We start from the raw sequence: 12,671 nt of genomic DNA on the forward strand, positions 1-12,671 counted from the left end.
AAATAAAAGCCAAAGTCATAATGAGCAGGAAAAGCATCTCATAAGAGTGGGTACCTTTGAGACCAATTAACTAGAGAATTCTCTTCACAATGACTCCCTTAGAGAAATCTTACAGCTTGGTGAAGTGGTAAGAAAAGTTTTGTAAATGTGTTTCTTATCTGGAACTTTCCATTACCTCCTTTGGGAAAGAAGGACCATTTCTAAGTCTCAAACAGTGATGTTTATAGGGATGAACATAGAAAATGCATACTGTTATCAGCAGCACAAATCATACATTGGATATGGGAGGCATTACAACAGATCTGGGCTTGGAAGTCTCAGTTTTCTAGGACTATGGGGACAAAATACTGTAGCACAAATTGGGTTGCATAAACAACAGACATCTATTTTCTCACAGTTCTGGAGTCTAGGAGTCTAGAATCAAGGAGACAAAAGGGTTGGTTTCCTCTGGGAGGACAAGGGGCCCATTTCAGGCTCTGTCCTTGATGACTTGCCGACCGTCACCCTCTTGCTCGTCCTCATGCCAACATTCCTCCGACTGTATCCCTAGTGTCTCTTTGTGTCTGCAGATTACCTTTCTTATAAGGACATCAGTCATGTTGAATTGGGGTCCACCCTAAGAGCCTCATTTTAATTTAATTACTGCTTTAAAGGTCCTATCTCCAAATTACATCCACAATCTGAGGTATGGGGTCTGGTGGGGGACAGTTAAGACTCCAATATGTGAATGTGGGGGGAAAACACAATTCAGTCTATAACAGAGAGTAAGACAAACATAGGGCCGAATGGCAGCCAAGGTACACAGACATGTATGATTTTGAACAAGTTTCTCATGCTCAATCTCATGTTTCTAAACTGTGAAATACAAAAATATAGTAATAATAAGTATTTAGCTCATAGGGTCATTAAGTGAGTGAAAGTTGTTCAGTCGTGTCTGACTCTTTGGGACCCCATGGACCATACAGTCCATGGAATTCTCCAGGCCAGAATACTGGAGTGGGTAGCCTTTCCCTTCTCCAGGGAATCTTCCCAACCTAGGGATCGAACCCAGGTCTCCCACATTGCAGGCAGATTCTTTACCAACTGAGCTATCAGGGAAGCCTCTCTTTCTCCAGGGGATCTTCCCAACCAGGGGTCGAACCCAGGTCTCCCACATTGCAGGTGGATTCTTTACCAGTTGAGCCACTAAGGAAGCCCAAGAATACTGGAGTGGGTGGCCTACCCCTTTTCCAGGGGATCTTTCCGACCCAGGAACTGAACCAGGGTCTCCTGCATTGCAGGCAGATAGGATCATTATGAGAATAAAATGATATAAGAATGCAAGCAAACTAGTATTAGTGCTTAGTACATGATAAATGCTCTATAAATCTCCATTTATCACATTTTCTTGGTCTCTCCATACCTGGTGGTAGCTTCAGTTTATCTTTTTCTGTCTACAGTTATAATTTAACTATTGTATGTCTGTTTTCTCCAGCAGGCTATGACATCATTCAGGTAAGATCATCTGTGTCTTCTTTATCTTTGCCTTGCCCACTCCTAGCAGAGTTATCTATCAAATGACATCTGAATGAGTGAAAATGAAAAGGAATTGGATTCCATCTTTTATTATTACAAATTGTGCTAAGTTGACCCTCTGAGTTCTTACAACCAGGAAGCTGAGGATTGGGAAGAGATCATGTAGACTCAAAGAGGTTTAGAAGGGTTTGTGTATGTATGTGTGTGTGCTTAGTCATGTCCACCTCTTTGTGAGCCTATGGACTGTAGTCCACCAGGCTCCTCTGTCCATGGAATTCTCCAGACAAGAATACTGGAGTGGGTTGCCACTTTCCTACCCTCCTCCAGGTGATCTTCCTGACCCAGGGATCAAACCCACATCTCTTATGTCTCCTGCATTGGCAGGCAGATTCTTTACCACTGCACCACCTGGAAAGATTTAGGATATATTAAATTTAGAGTCATTTGAAGTGTATTTGAAACTTCCCCTTTAGACTCTTGTTTACTGAGCAACAAAAAAATAAAAAAGGTTTTTAAGAGTTTAAGAGACGAGACCGACAAGAGTCTGTCTCTGATCCAGGAGTGATTTCTAGCTCACACCAGTGCCTGGAGGTACAGACACAACTGTGCTGGTCTGGCCTGGAAGTTTCCATGGCTGCTCTCTGATTATGAGAAGTACAGAGACAGGAATAAAGACTGGTCTCTGTCTCTGCTCCCTTCTCATCCATCACCCTCTTTCCAGTGTCCTTTCATCTCTACATCTCTGTTAGAATAAACTCCATAGTCACCAGATTCCCCAAGTGTGATAGTAACGCTCTATGAGTTCAGCTGTGAAAACAAACTGTACTGAAATAGCACATTTTTCAACTTTCCCATATTTCAGCCAAAGCAAAAAGAAATGTAGGCATGGGGACCAAACGCAAATGCTTTCCATAAACAGAGAAGTCAAAGGTACAAAACAATGACATCTAGGATGTCACATTGCCTCCTGGCTGTGCTGAGGAATACAAAGTCAAGTTCAGATTTTCTGAAACAGCTTCATAGTGCAGTCACGGCTCTGTGGATTCTCCCCATCTGCCCTTCCCACATTCCTCTTCACATGCTACACATTTCCAGCAAAAAGTGACCTCTCTCCTTCCCTTATCAGCAGCATGATAATACACATGTCCCAGGGTCAGAAAGCCAGCCCTCAAGTCTTCTTTCTGCCATTCACTCTTTATGTGTCCTTACATACGTGCATGCATGCTAAGTCGCTTCAGTGTGTCCAACTCTTTATGACCCCATGGACTGCAACCCACCAGGCTCCTCTGTCCATGGGATTCTCCAGGCAAGAATATTGGAGTGGGTTGCCATGCCCTTCTTCAGGGGATCTTCCTGACCCAAGGATTGAACTCTCATCTCTTATATCTCCTGTATTGACTGGCAGGTTCTTTACTACTACTGCTGCCTGGAAGCCCTATGTGTCCTTAACAAGCCATTTTCTCTCTTCCAGTCTTAGTCCTCACATCACAAAATGGATGTAATCATAATAGTACCTGTCCTCCCAAAGATGTTTGTGAATATTACTGTACAGTAATATTCCATAAACTATGAGGTGCAGTTGAAGTAGTAGCTACTGATTTCTCTACCTCTGCTCAGGAAGGAAGTCCAGCTGATATAGGACCTTCCTCAGAGATGACTTCACCTCCTTATTCCTGAGGCTGTAGATCAGGGGGTTGAGCATGGGGGTGACCAGGTTATTCAGGATCTGAACAGTTGCATCCATCCAGGGGCTTGGGGTTGGCCGTAGGTAGATGAGGACCACTGGCATGTAGAAAAGCAGGATGGCGGTGAGGTGGGCGCTGCAAGTGGAGAAGGCGTGCTTCCGGCCGGCTGCAGAGCGGATCTGCAAGATGGAGCAGATGATGCGGCTGTAGGAGGTGAGGATGAGAAGGAAGCAGCTGAGGGGCATGAGACCCACACTGATGAACCCCACCATCTCCAGGGCCGAGGTGTCTGCACAAGCCAGCTTCAGCATGACCGGGATATCACAGAAGAAATAGTCCACCTCATTGGGGCCACAGTAGGGCAATTGGAAGGTGAGCGTAGTTAGAAAGGTGGCCTGAATACAGCCAAAAAACGAGGTGCCCATGGCCAGGATGGCACACGCTCTGTGACTCATGATTATTGTGTAGCGCAGAGGGTAACATATGGCAACAAAGCGGTCATAGGCCATTACCGTGTACAGGAAACACTCCGTGCAACCCAGGAAGTGGTAGAAGAAGAGCTGGGACACGCAGCCTGCGTAGGAGATGGCTCGGCTGTTCCCTGAGAGGTAGAAGAGCATCTTGGGGGAACTCACAGAGGGAAAAAATATGTCACACACAGACAGTTTACACAGGAAGAAGTACATGGGAGTGTGCAGCCGAGCGGAGGAGACAATCGCCAGTAGGATGAGCAGGTTCCCCATAAGGGTGAAGATGTAGAAGGACAGAAACAGGACAAAGAGCATGGTCTCTAGGTCCTCGGTGTGCGGGATGCCCAGCAGAATAAACTCAGTCACCACCGAGGCGTTCCTCATAGCTGTGATGAAGTCAGACCTTGAAAGGGGATCAGGAACACTGAAGTCTGAACACCAATATCAAATAATTAAACTTTTTGCCGATGAGCACATTGGCTGTGTTTTTAACTAGCAACAACCCACCTTCCTATGAATGGCAGGTTCCATATTAAAAATATCATGTATTAAGAAAAGAATATTTTACAGCCAGTCTATCCATCTCTTGGAGGGAATGTCTTGAGAGGCTGATGGTTGTTTATGACAAGACCAGAAGTTTTGAGATCTATTCAAATCATTCTCAGGTCAAGTTAGAAACCACTTTACAGTTGTTTAATTCATGGATTCACTCTTTTCAGGCACATTTATATTTTGAAATCTCACAATAGCTTTGAGAAGCAAACTCCAACTATGTATTACCCTCTGAAAAATAATCAGGAAAAAATTGTGTTAGGAATCAGAACATTTAATATTATTTCTGGCTTTGCCACTTATTAGCTACAGTAGTTCAAACAATTTATACAATACCTTCCATAGACATAGTTTTGTCATACACAAAATGAAAATAATAATTACCTTAGCAAAAACATCAACAACAAAGATACCCTGGTGTCATAGTAAAGTTAATGAAATTTCTATGAAAGTATCTTGGAAAAACATAAATCCTAATGAAAAGCATATTTTTATGTTTCTTAAATATGTGTTTAAATACCTTTCTTCAGTGTTGGCATTCTAAAATTATTTGCAAATACATGTTTTATGAAATGACATTATTAAATAGATTTACATCACATCCTCTTCAGGTTACATCCTTCCAGACTTTGTAGGTACAATGTCGCCAACTCTATCAGGAGATGCTGCTCTGGTTCTTCTGGTCCTCTTAACATTTTCTGAGTGGACTTAGAAGTATTAAGTCCTAAGGTGACTTGAATATTAAGTAAAAGAAGGAATAGCAGCAAGTAGAGTACCAAATACTACTATAACCTGTGGTTCTATAATATTGTTTCATTTTTAAAATCCATTTCAGGAAAAAGAAGCCTCAAGGACCAGGAAGGTCCCTTTGTGTGGCCCCAAGTGTGTGGGGGGCAGAAGTTAAGGATAAGATGCGGGCATAGGCAGAGTTTGAAACACTCACATTCCACCTGAGAATGCAGTCACATTTCCCAGTGTTATAACAAGACCTCATGTTTGGGGCTGCTGAGCAGAGAACAGAGTGCTCCAGCCAAACACACCTTAATTCTCCTACTTATAAAGAATTGAGTCCCTTAGGGTTTGTGCATTTGAGACCTGTACACACTCCTGCTTCCAGGAGTGCTTCCTTCGAAGTGGATTCAGATCCCCTGAAGCCCTATTTGGGAATGAGTGATAGCTCTGAGGGAGCAATCAGTTTGTTGACCTTCATCATCCAGCTATGAAATAATAGTAGTGAGATCATTAGTAAGGAATGCTCTGAAGTGGGAAATAGCTGTTGTTCCTCCAAGAGTATTTGCATGGTAGAATAAGTTCCAGTTCTAACCTTAGATCACCTGCAATGCTATCTCTTTTTTGGTTGTCTTCTACACCTTCAAACTTTTCCTTGTGATATCATTTGCCTACTGTTTTTGAAATTATCGATACATCCATGCAACTACACAGTTCTCTCTAATAAACATCACTTTTCCAGGTAGAAACTTCATCAGTTATTATTTGCTTTATATCTACTATCATTATTTGTCCTTCTGGTCAATACTCCTAAAGACAAATACACACTCATGGAGGGTGATCAGTGTAAATAAAGGGGTTGGCTGCAAACCTTCTCTAAAAGAAAATGATTGACTAAATAGCTAATGTTCAGTTAAAAATTCACAGTAAACATTTGCCACATGCTAAAGAAAAGTGAAAGTGTTAGTTGCTCAGTCATGTCTGACTCTTTGCACCCCATGAACTGTAGCCTGCCAGGCTCCTCTGTCCATGGAATTCTCCAGGCAAGAATACTGGAGTGGGCTACCATTTCCTTCTCCAGGAGGTCTTCCTGACCTAGGGATTGAACCCAGGTCTCCTGCATTGACAGGCAAATTTACTGTCTGAGCCATCATGTAAGCTCTGACACATTCTAAGTGTTATGCTAATTCTTAAAATTTATTATTACATTTAATATCCCAAAGAAACCATAAAACCATATAAAGAAACTGAAAAGCAGATTAAATAACTGATCACACAAGTAGAAACTAATTGCACTGAGACTGTAATTTTATTTTATTTTATTTTGAGACTGTAATTTTAAAGCCAGTGTTTTTAAGCTCAACACTATGATGAATTCCAGAGATTTGAATTTTGTACCCAGACATATAATGTGATTTTTCAAAGGCTTCCAGGGCTGATAGATAAACTTTGTATGCACCCTTCCATGTGATGATTCAGGAATCATGGGCATATTTGGTAGAAAGACAGATTTATTTTCAATGCAGAAAGTTTGATTATTAGAAATTATACATCAATGAAGTAAGTAATCCTTATGATATAGTTATTTCCTTGTCTGGAAATATCCAAGAAAAATGTAAAACAAATAATCTTTCAGGTATGCCATTAAGGCTTTTCTCAATTTGAATGAATAACTTGAGTTCAAGTTCTTACTAATTTTTGAATTATTTTATTTAAACTGGAAAGTTTATGTCCATTGAGTTGGTGATGTTATCTAACCATCTCATCCTCTGCTGCCCTCTTCTCCTTTTGCCTCTCAGTCTTTCCCAGCATCAGGGTCTTTTCCAATGAGTCAACTCTTTGCATCAGTAGCCAAAGTATTGGAGCTTCAATTTCAGAATCCATCCTTCCAATGAATATTAAGAGTTGATTTCCTTTAGGAAGGACTGGTTTGAATTCCTTACTGTCCAAGGGACTGTCAAAAGTCTTCTTCAGCACCACAATTCAAAATCATCGATTCTTTGGCACTCAGCCATCTTGATGATCCAACTCTCATATCCATACATGACTACTGGAAAGACCATAGCTTTGACTATATGGACTTTTATCAGCAAAATAATGTCTCTGCTTTTTAATATGCTGTCTAGGTTTGCCATAGCTTTCCTTCCAAGAATCAATGATCTTCTAATTTCATTGCTTCTGTCACCAGCCATGATTTTGTAGCTTCCACACCCCGAGAAAAGAAAATCTGTCACTGCTTCAACCTTTTCCTCTTCTATTTGTCATGAAGTGATGGGACTGGAGGCCCTGATCTTAGTTTTCTGGATGTTGAGTTTTAAGCCAGCTTTTCACTCTCCTCTTTTACCCTCATCAAGGCTCTTTAGTTCCTTTGTGAATATACGACAGTTTTAATAATAACTAATATTTATTGTGCATTTCCTACATGCCAGAATTCTGCTGAGTGCTCTCCATTAAGTAGGCAATATTATTTCCCTCATTTCTAGTAGAAACTTTAGTCTCAAAGAGTTTAAGCAACTTACCTAATGTAATCGAGTCAATTAATGGATCCAGAATGATATGACTCTTCCCTTTGAGTTGTAAAGAAAAAAATAATTCAATCCTAAAGGAAATCCTTCCTGAATATTCACTAGAAGGACTGATGCTGTTGAAGCTCCAGTACTTTGGCCACCTGATGTGAAGAGCTGACTCATTAGAAAAGACCCTGATGCTGGAAAAGATTGAAGGCAGGAAGAGAAGGGGATGATAGAGGATGAGATGGTTGGATGGCATCACCAACTCAATGGATATGAGTTTGAGCAAGCTCTGGGAGATGGTGAAGGACATCACCATCTCCTCGCGTGCTGCAGTCCATGGGGTCACAGAGAGTCAAACAGGACTGAGGGACTGAACAATCAACTCTGATTTTTATAACTAATATCACCTTATATTTGTGGTGGGTGAGTTTTTCAATGCAATTTCATGTTTTTAATTTTCTCAATAACTATGTAAGGTAGTTCTTATCAACTGCATTTTACAAGTAAAGCCATTGGACTCAGAGCAACTGTGGTTTTCCTAAAGTTAGACAGCAGAATGCAGTCATCTCCAAGCTTAGCCCTCTTTCACTACATCATCACTGCTTCCCAAAATGACCCCATACAGAAAGCAGCTGGCCCTGTGTGAGAGAATTATTAATAGATTCACTTGAGGGTTTTGGAGGAGGGTTGTGTATGCCCTTAGTGTATGCCTTATTACCATTTTTATCATGTATTCCATGGCAAGATTATATGAGAGAGAGAAAGAGAAGAGAACCTGTTCAGAATATGTCTTGTTTCATAGGAATTGAGTCTCAGAAATTTCAGTAGGTATTTCTCAAGGGAGCTGTCTTGCTACAATTTATTTGTAGGAAATTTTGCATTATTTGCATCACTCTTGTTTTAATCAGAAAAAAAAGGCCCTGACTTGTTTAATGCCTTTTTTCCTCTACTCCGAAATTCAAGTAAGTCACTAGCATATTCTTGCAACTGATTTCTCAACTAATCATTCAGCAGAACTATCTGATTATAAATAGCAGGGCTAAGTCCAGGCGTTCTTGGTCCAGTGACAGGTGCTTTATTGTTTGTTGGTAGGGCTGGGGTCTGGCATGAGTAACCAAGTAAGAGTTTCTTCTTTCATCTGCAAAATCTCAGCAGTGAAGAAGTGAACCGTGAGCCAAAACGCAAGAGTAAGATATGGCTACTTACTGGGTCATAAATTTCTTAATCAGTTTTCCCCCTCCCTTTCTTTTTCTCTTTTTCCTTCTGGCAAGAAAGTGTTCAGCTGCTTTACTGGGCTTCCTAACAATTTAATGGTTTCTGTGGAAGAGGTGGAATCCAGTTAATGGAGGAATTAAGTTAATAAATATAGGAATGAAACATACTTTCTGCATTTTTGTTGGGGAGAGATGGGTATGACAGAAATATCAGGGACTTGAATCCTAGGAAACTCTCGAGTGGCTTGGTGTCTAGTTATTACCAGTTCCTAAGCGATTCCTCGCATTTCTTTGTGGTCCCCATTCCCATGATGAGAGCCGGTCAACTGCTGGGATATGGTTCAAGTACTCTCAGCAGTCTACAGTACTGAAACAGCCCCTGTGTGTGATGGAGCAGAAAGATGACTGATCTAGCAGGTTTGAGATATAGCCCAGTCTGTCAAGCAAACTACAATATCCAGTTTCCATGGCACAAGCAGACAAGTAGGTCATGGTTCAGAAAGAACAAAACTTTTAGTAACAACAGCTATCCTGAAAGATAGAGTAGAGCATTCTTACAAAAGAAAAAAAAAATGTATAATAAAGATGCATCTTTGTGTCACATATATGTAAGTATATATGTGTGTGTGTGTAACTATATATATTCAGGGTTCAATTGCTAAGCTTTTTATGATTATATTCATTCCTGTTTTGCTCTCTTTCATTCTAACAATATTAAATCCTGTCTTCACTCACATATTTATATTTCTAGCCCAGATTTCCCCCCTTGAATTCTAGACTTGTTACTCAATATCTCCATGTAGGGGTCTGGATGTTAGGCATCTCAAACTCACTGTAACCGAAGAGGCACTCTTGTTTTTCCATTCCAAGCTTTCCCACAACTAGCTCTAGCTTAGTAAATAAAACGTTACAAAAAACAAAAACAGAGAAAATCTTGAAAAAAGTCAGAGTCAAGCAACACACTTTATCCACGAAGGAAAAAGGATAAGAATTACAGCACATTTCTTGCCAAAAATTATATAACCAAGGAAAAAGTGGCATGAGATGTTTAAAGTGTTGAAATAGTCAAGCACAGAATATTTAATTCAATAGCCAGTGAAATTATCCTTCAGAAGTGAAGGAGAAATAAATACTCTCAGACAAACAAAATCTGAGGAAATCTATTTCCAGGAGAACTATTCTGCAAGAAATGCTAAAAGGAATTCTTCAGAAAGAAGGAAAATAACATAGGTCAGAAACTCAGATATACATAAACAGAGTGTCAGAGAAGGAATAAATAAACGTAAAATAAATATTTTATTTTTCTTAATCTAAAAGGTAAAATTTTAAAGTAATATTAATGCATTGGATAGTTATAATTATAAAGAAATGAACAACAATGCCACAATGAATGGGATGAAAGAATTATGAAAACTCTCTAACTCACCAAGGTCCCTGAACTACATGTAAAGTAAGACAATGCTATTTGAAGGTGGACCTGATTCGTTTTAAATATATATTGCAAATTCTAGGGAAACAACTAAAAAATACATATAAAGAAATATAATTGATATGTTGAGAGTGGAGATAAAATGAAATCACATATACTGCTTAATTTAAACCAAAAAGGAAAATGTTTAAAAACATATGTAAGAAATAGAAAGCAAACTTAGTAAATATTAAGCCAATTAAATCACTGATTACAAAATGTGCTAACTAAAACTCAAAGATGGTCAGAGTAGCTAAAAACAAAAGTGAAGTGAAGTCAGCTCAGTCTTGTCTGACTCTTTGCGACCCCATGGACTGTAGCCTACCAGACTCCTCTGTCCATGAGATTTTCCAGGCAGGAATACTGGAGTGGGTTGCCAGTGGTTAAGACTCCATGCTCCTAATGCCGAGGGCACAGGTTCAATCCCTAGTTGGGATACTAAGATCCTTCATGCCATACAGTGTGGCTAAAAAAAGTGTGTGTGTTTGTGTGTGTGTGTGTGTGTGTACCACTAGAAACCCAATTCAATTATAAAAACTTATGTTAAAAGTAAAGGAATAGAGAAAGTTATATATCAGGCTAACATTAATCAAAAGAAAGCTGAACTAACTATATTCATTTTAGACCAAGCAGATTTCAGAAAAAGGAAAATAATCAGAGATAAAGGTGCTTATTACAACATAATCATTATGTATCATTATGTACATAACGTACATCATTACATAATGATAAAGGGTGCATATTACATAATGATAAAATCTAAAATGTGTATGTGCCTAATAAGAGAACATCAAAATGCATGAGGTAAAAACTGATAGAACTGAAAGGAAAAACAATATATGGGGCATTGCATGGAGTTTTTCTTCTTGTCAACCAAGTACGTCAAGCAGATGGACTGATTTTAAGGGAGCCATGGCTTAGTTGGGAAAGAAACGGCAGATGCTAAATAATCTCCAACATGACTGTGTTAGCCTTGAGGAAAACATGCCACATGCTAAGTCACTTCAGTCATGTCCGGCTCTTGTGACCCCATGAACTGCAGCCCACCAGGCTCCTCTGTCCGTGGGATTTTCCAGGCAGGAGTACTGGAGTGGGTTGCCATTGCCTTCTCCAAGAGGATCTTCCTGACCCAGGGATCCATCCTGGGTCTCCTGCATTGGCAGGAGGATTCTTTACCATCTGAGCCACCAGGGAAGCCCCTGGTGAAAATAGCAATGGGTTGACTAATAAGTCTCTGTAGAACAGCATACCCTGCCCTGAAGGCACTGGGCTCAGTCTGAGTGGGAGAATCTTGAGGCCGTGTTATCTGCCTTCCTTCTGGCCAAGTCTGCAGCAGCCAGGAAACAACTACAGGAAGAGGGTGAGGAAAACCAATATGAGAGCAGCTTCCTTCGCAGGCTCCTTGCCCAGATCATCAGTTCCTGAAAGCACAGATGGTGTTTGACATTGTTCTAAAGCGTGAAGCACCAGCCTTGAAAGTGGGCTTCAGAGCAGGTGATAAAATATCTTTGTTGGTTCTGAAGATCTGAAGAATTGTTGTTTGGATCTGAAGAATTTATAGTTGGGACAACATTCTATTACACAAGAGCACAACTAGAAAAATAAAAGCATGGGCATTTATAGTTTATACTTTAAAATGGGAGTTGATTCTGCAATTTAAAGAAAACATAAGTAAGATTGTCCTTTGTTTTGTTTTTTGGTTTTTGCTCAGTTGCAGTCCTGGCTGACTCTTTGTAACCCCATGGACTATATATAGCCCACCAGGCTCCTCTGTCCATGGGATTTTTCAGACAAGAATACTGGAGTGGGTTGCCATTTCCTTCTCCTGTTTTTTGTTTTAGAAGTTCCTAAGTCTCAAGTCTGGAAGCTAAGGGTGAGCAAAGGAAAGATGAACAATGAATGGAATAGCCAACGTCCTGCACGATAAATGTAAAGGACTGTCGTTTTGTGGGAGAGTAATTGTGCAAGTGTCATGGTCCTTAAGAACCTGTTTTTTCTGTCATTACATTGATAGAGACTATCTAGATCAGGGGTCTTCAGCTTCTGGGATCTAATGCTTGATGATCTGAGATGGGGCTGATATAATAATAATAGAAGTAAAGTACACAATAAATGTGCTTGAATTATCCTGAAACCAACTATCCCTGTACCCACACCCCAGGTCCATGGAAAAATTCTTCCACAAAACTGGTCCCTGGTGCCCAAAAGTTGGGGGACCTCTGATCTAGATGACAAACTTGAATGCAAGCTTATTTTATGAAAAGACTAAGCCCTTATTTCTCTAAGTTCAATGTGTGTACAAATCAGCTGGTGAACTTGTGAAAATGCAGATTTTGATACTGTAGTTTCTGGGGTTGCCTAAAATTCTGCATCTCTAGCAAGCTTCTCGGTGATGTCAGAACCATACTGCATGGGTTGCACTCAGCTGTAGTAAACTTGGAAGAAAGTCTTGGGAGGTGAGCCACCACTGTGCAAGTCGGGCAAATCTTCCCAATGCCAGTTCATGCAAGAGCCAAACAGGACTC

The 12,671-nt window shown here is 40.3% G+C and overlaps 1 protein-coding gene across 1 annotated transcript; it reads right to left on the reverse strand.

Moving 5' to 3' along the window:
- Positions 1 to 3,118: 3,118 nt before the first annotated feature.
- LOC110151974 (olfactory receptor 10D1B) lies at positions 3,119 to 4,054 on the reverse strand. The gene has a single exon (XM_020915450.2). It carries the CDS (start codon positions 4,052 to 4,054, stop codon positions 3,119 to 3,121), a length of 936 nt encoding a protein of 311 aa, XP_020771109.2.
- Positions 4,055 to 12,671: the final 8,617 nt, after the last annotated feature.

This window comes from Odocoileus virginianus, unplaced genomic scaffold (assembly GCF_023699985.2).
Source record: "Odocoileus virginianus isolate 20LAN1187 ecotype Illinois unplaced genomic scaffold, Ovbor_1.2 Unplaced_Scaffold_19, whole genome shotgun sequence".
Lineage (NCBI taxonomy): Eukaryota > Metazoa > Chordata > Mammalia > Artiodactyla > Cervidae > Odocoileus > Odocoileus virginianus.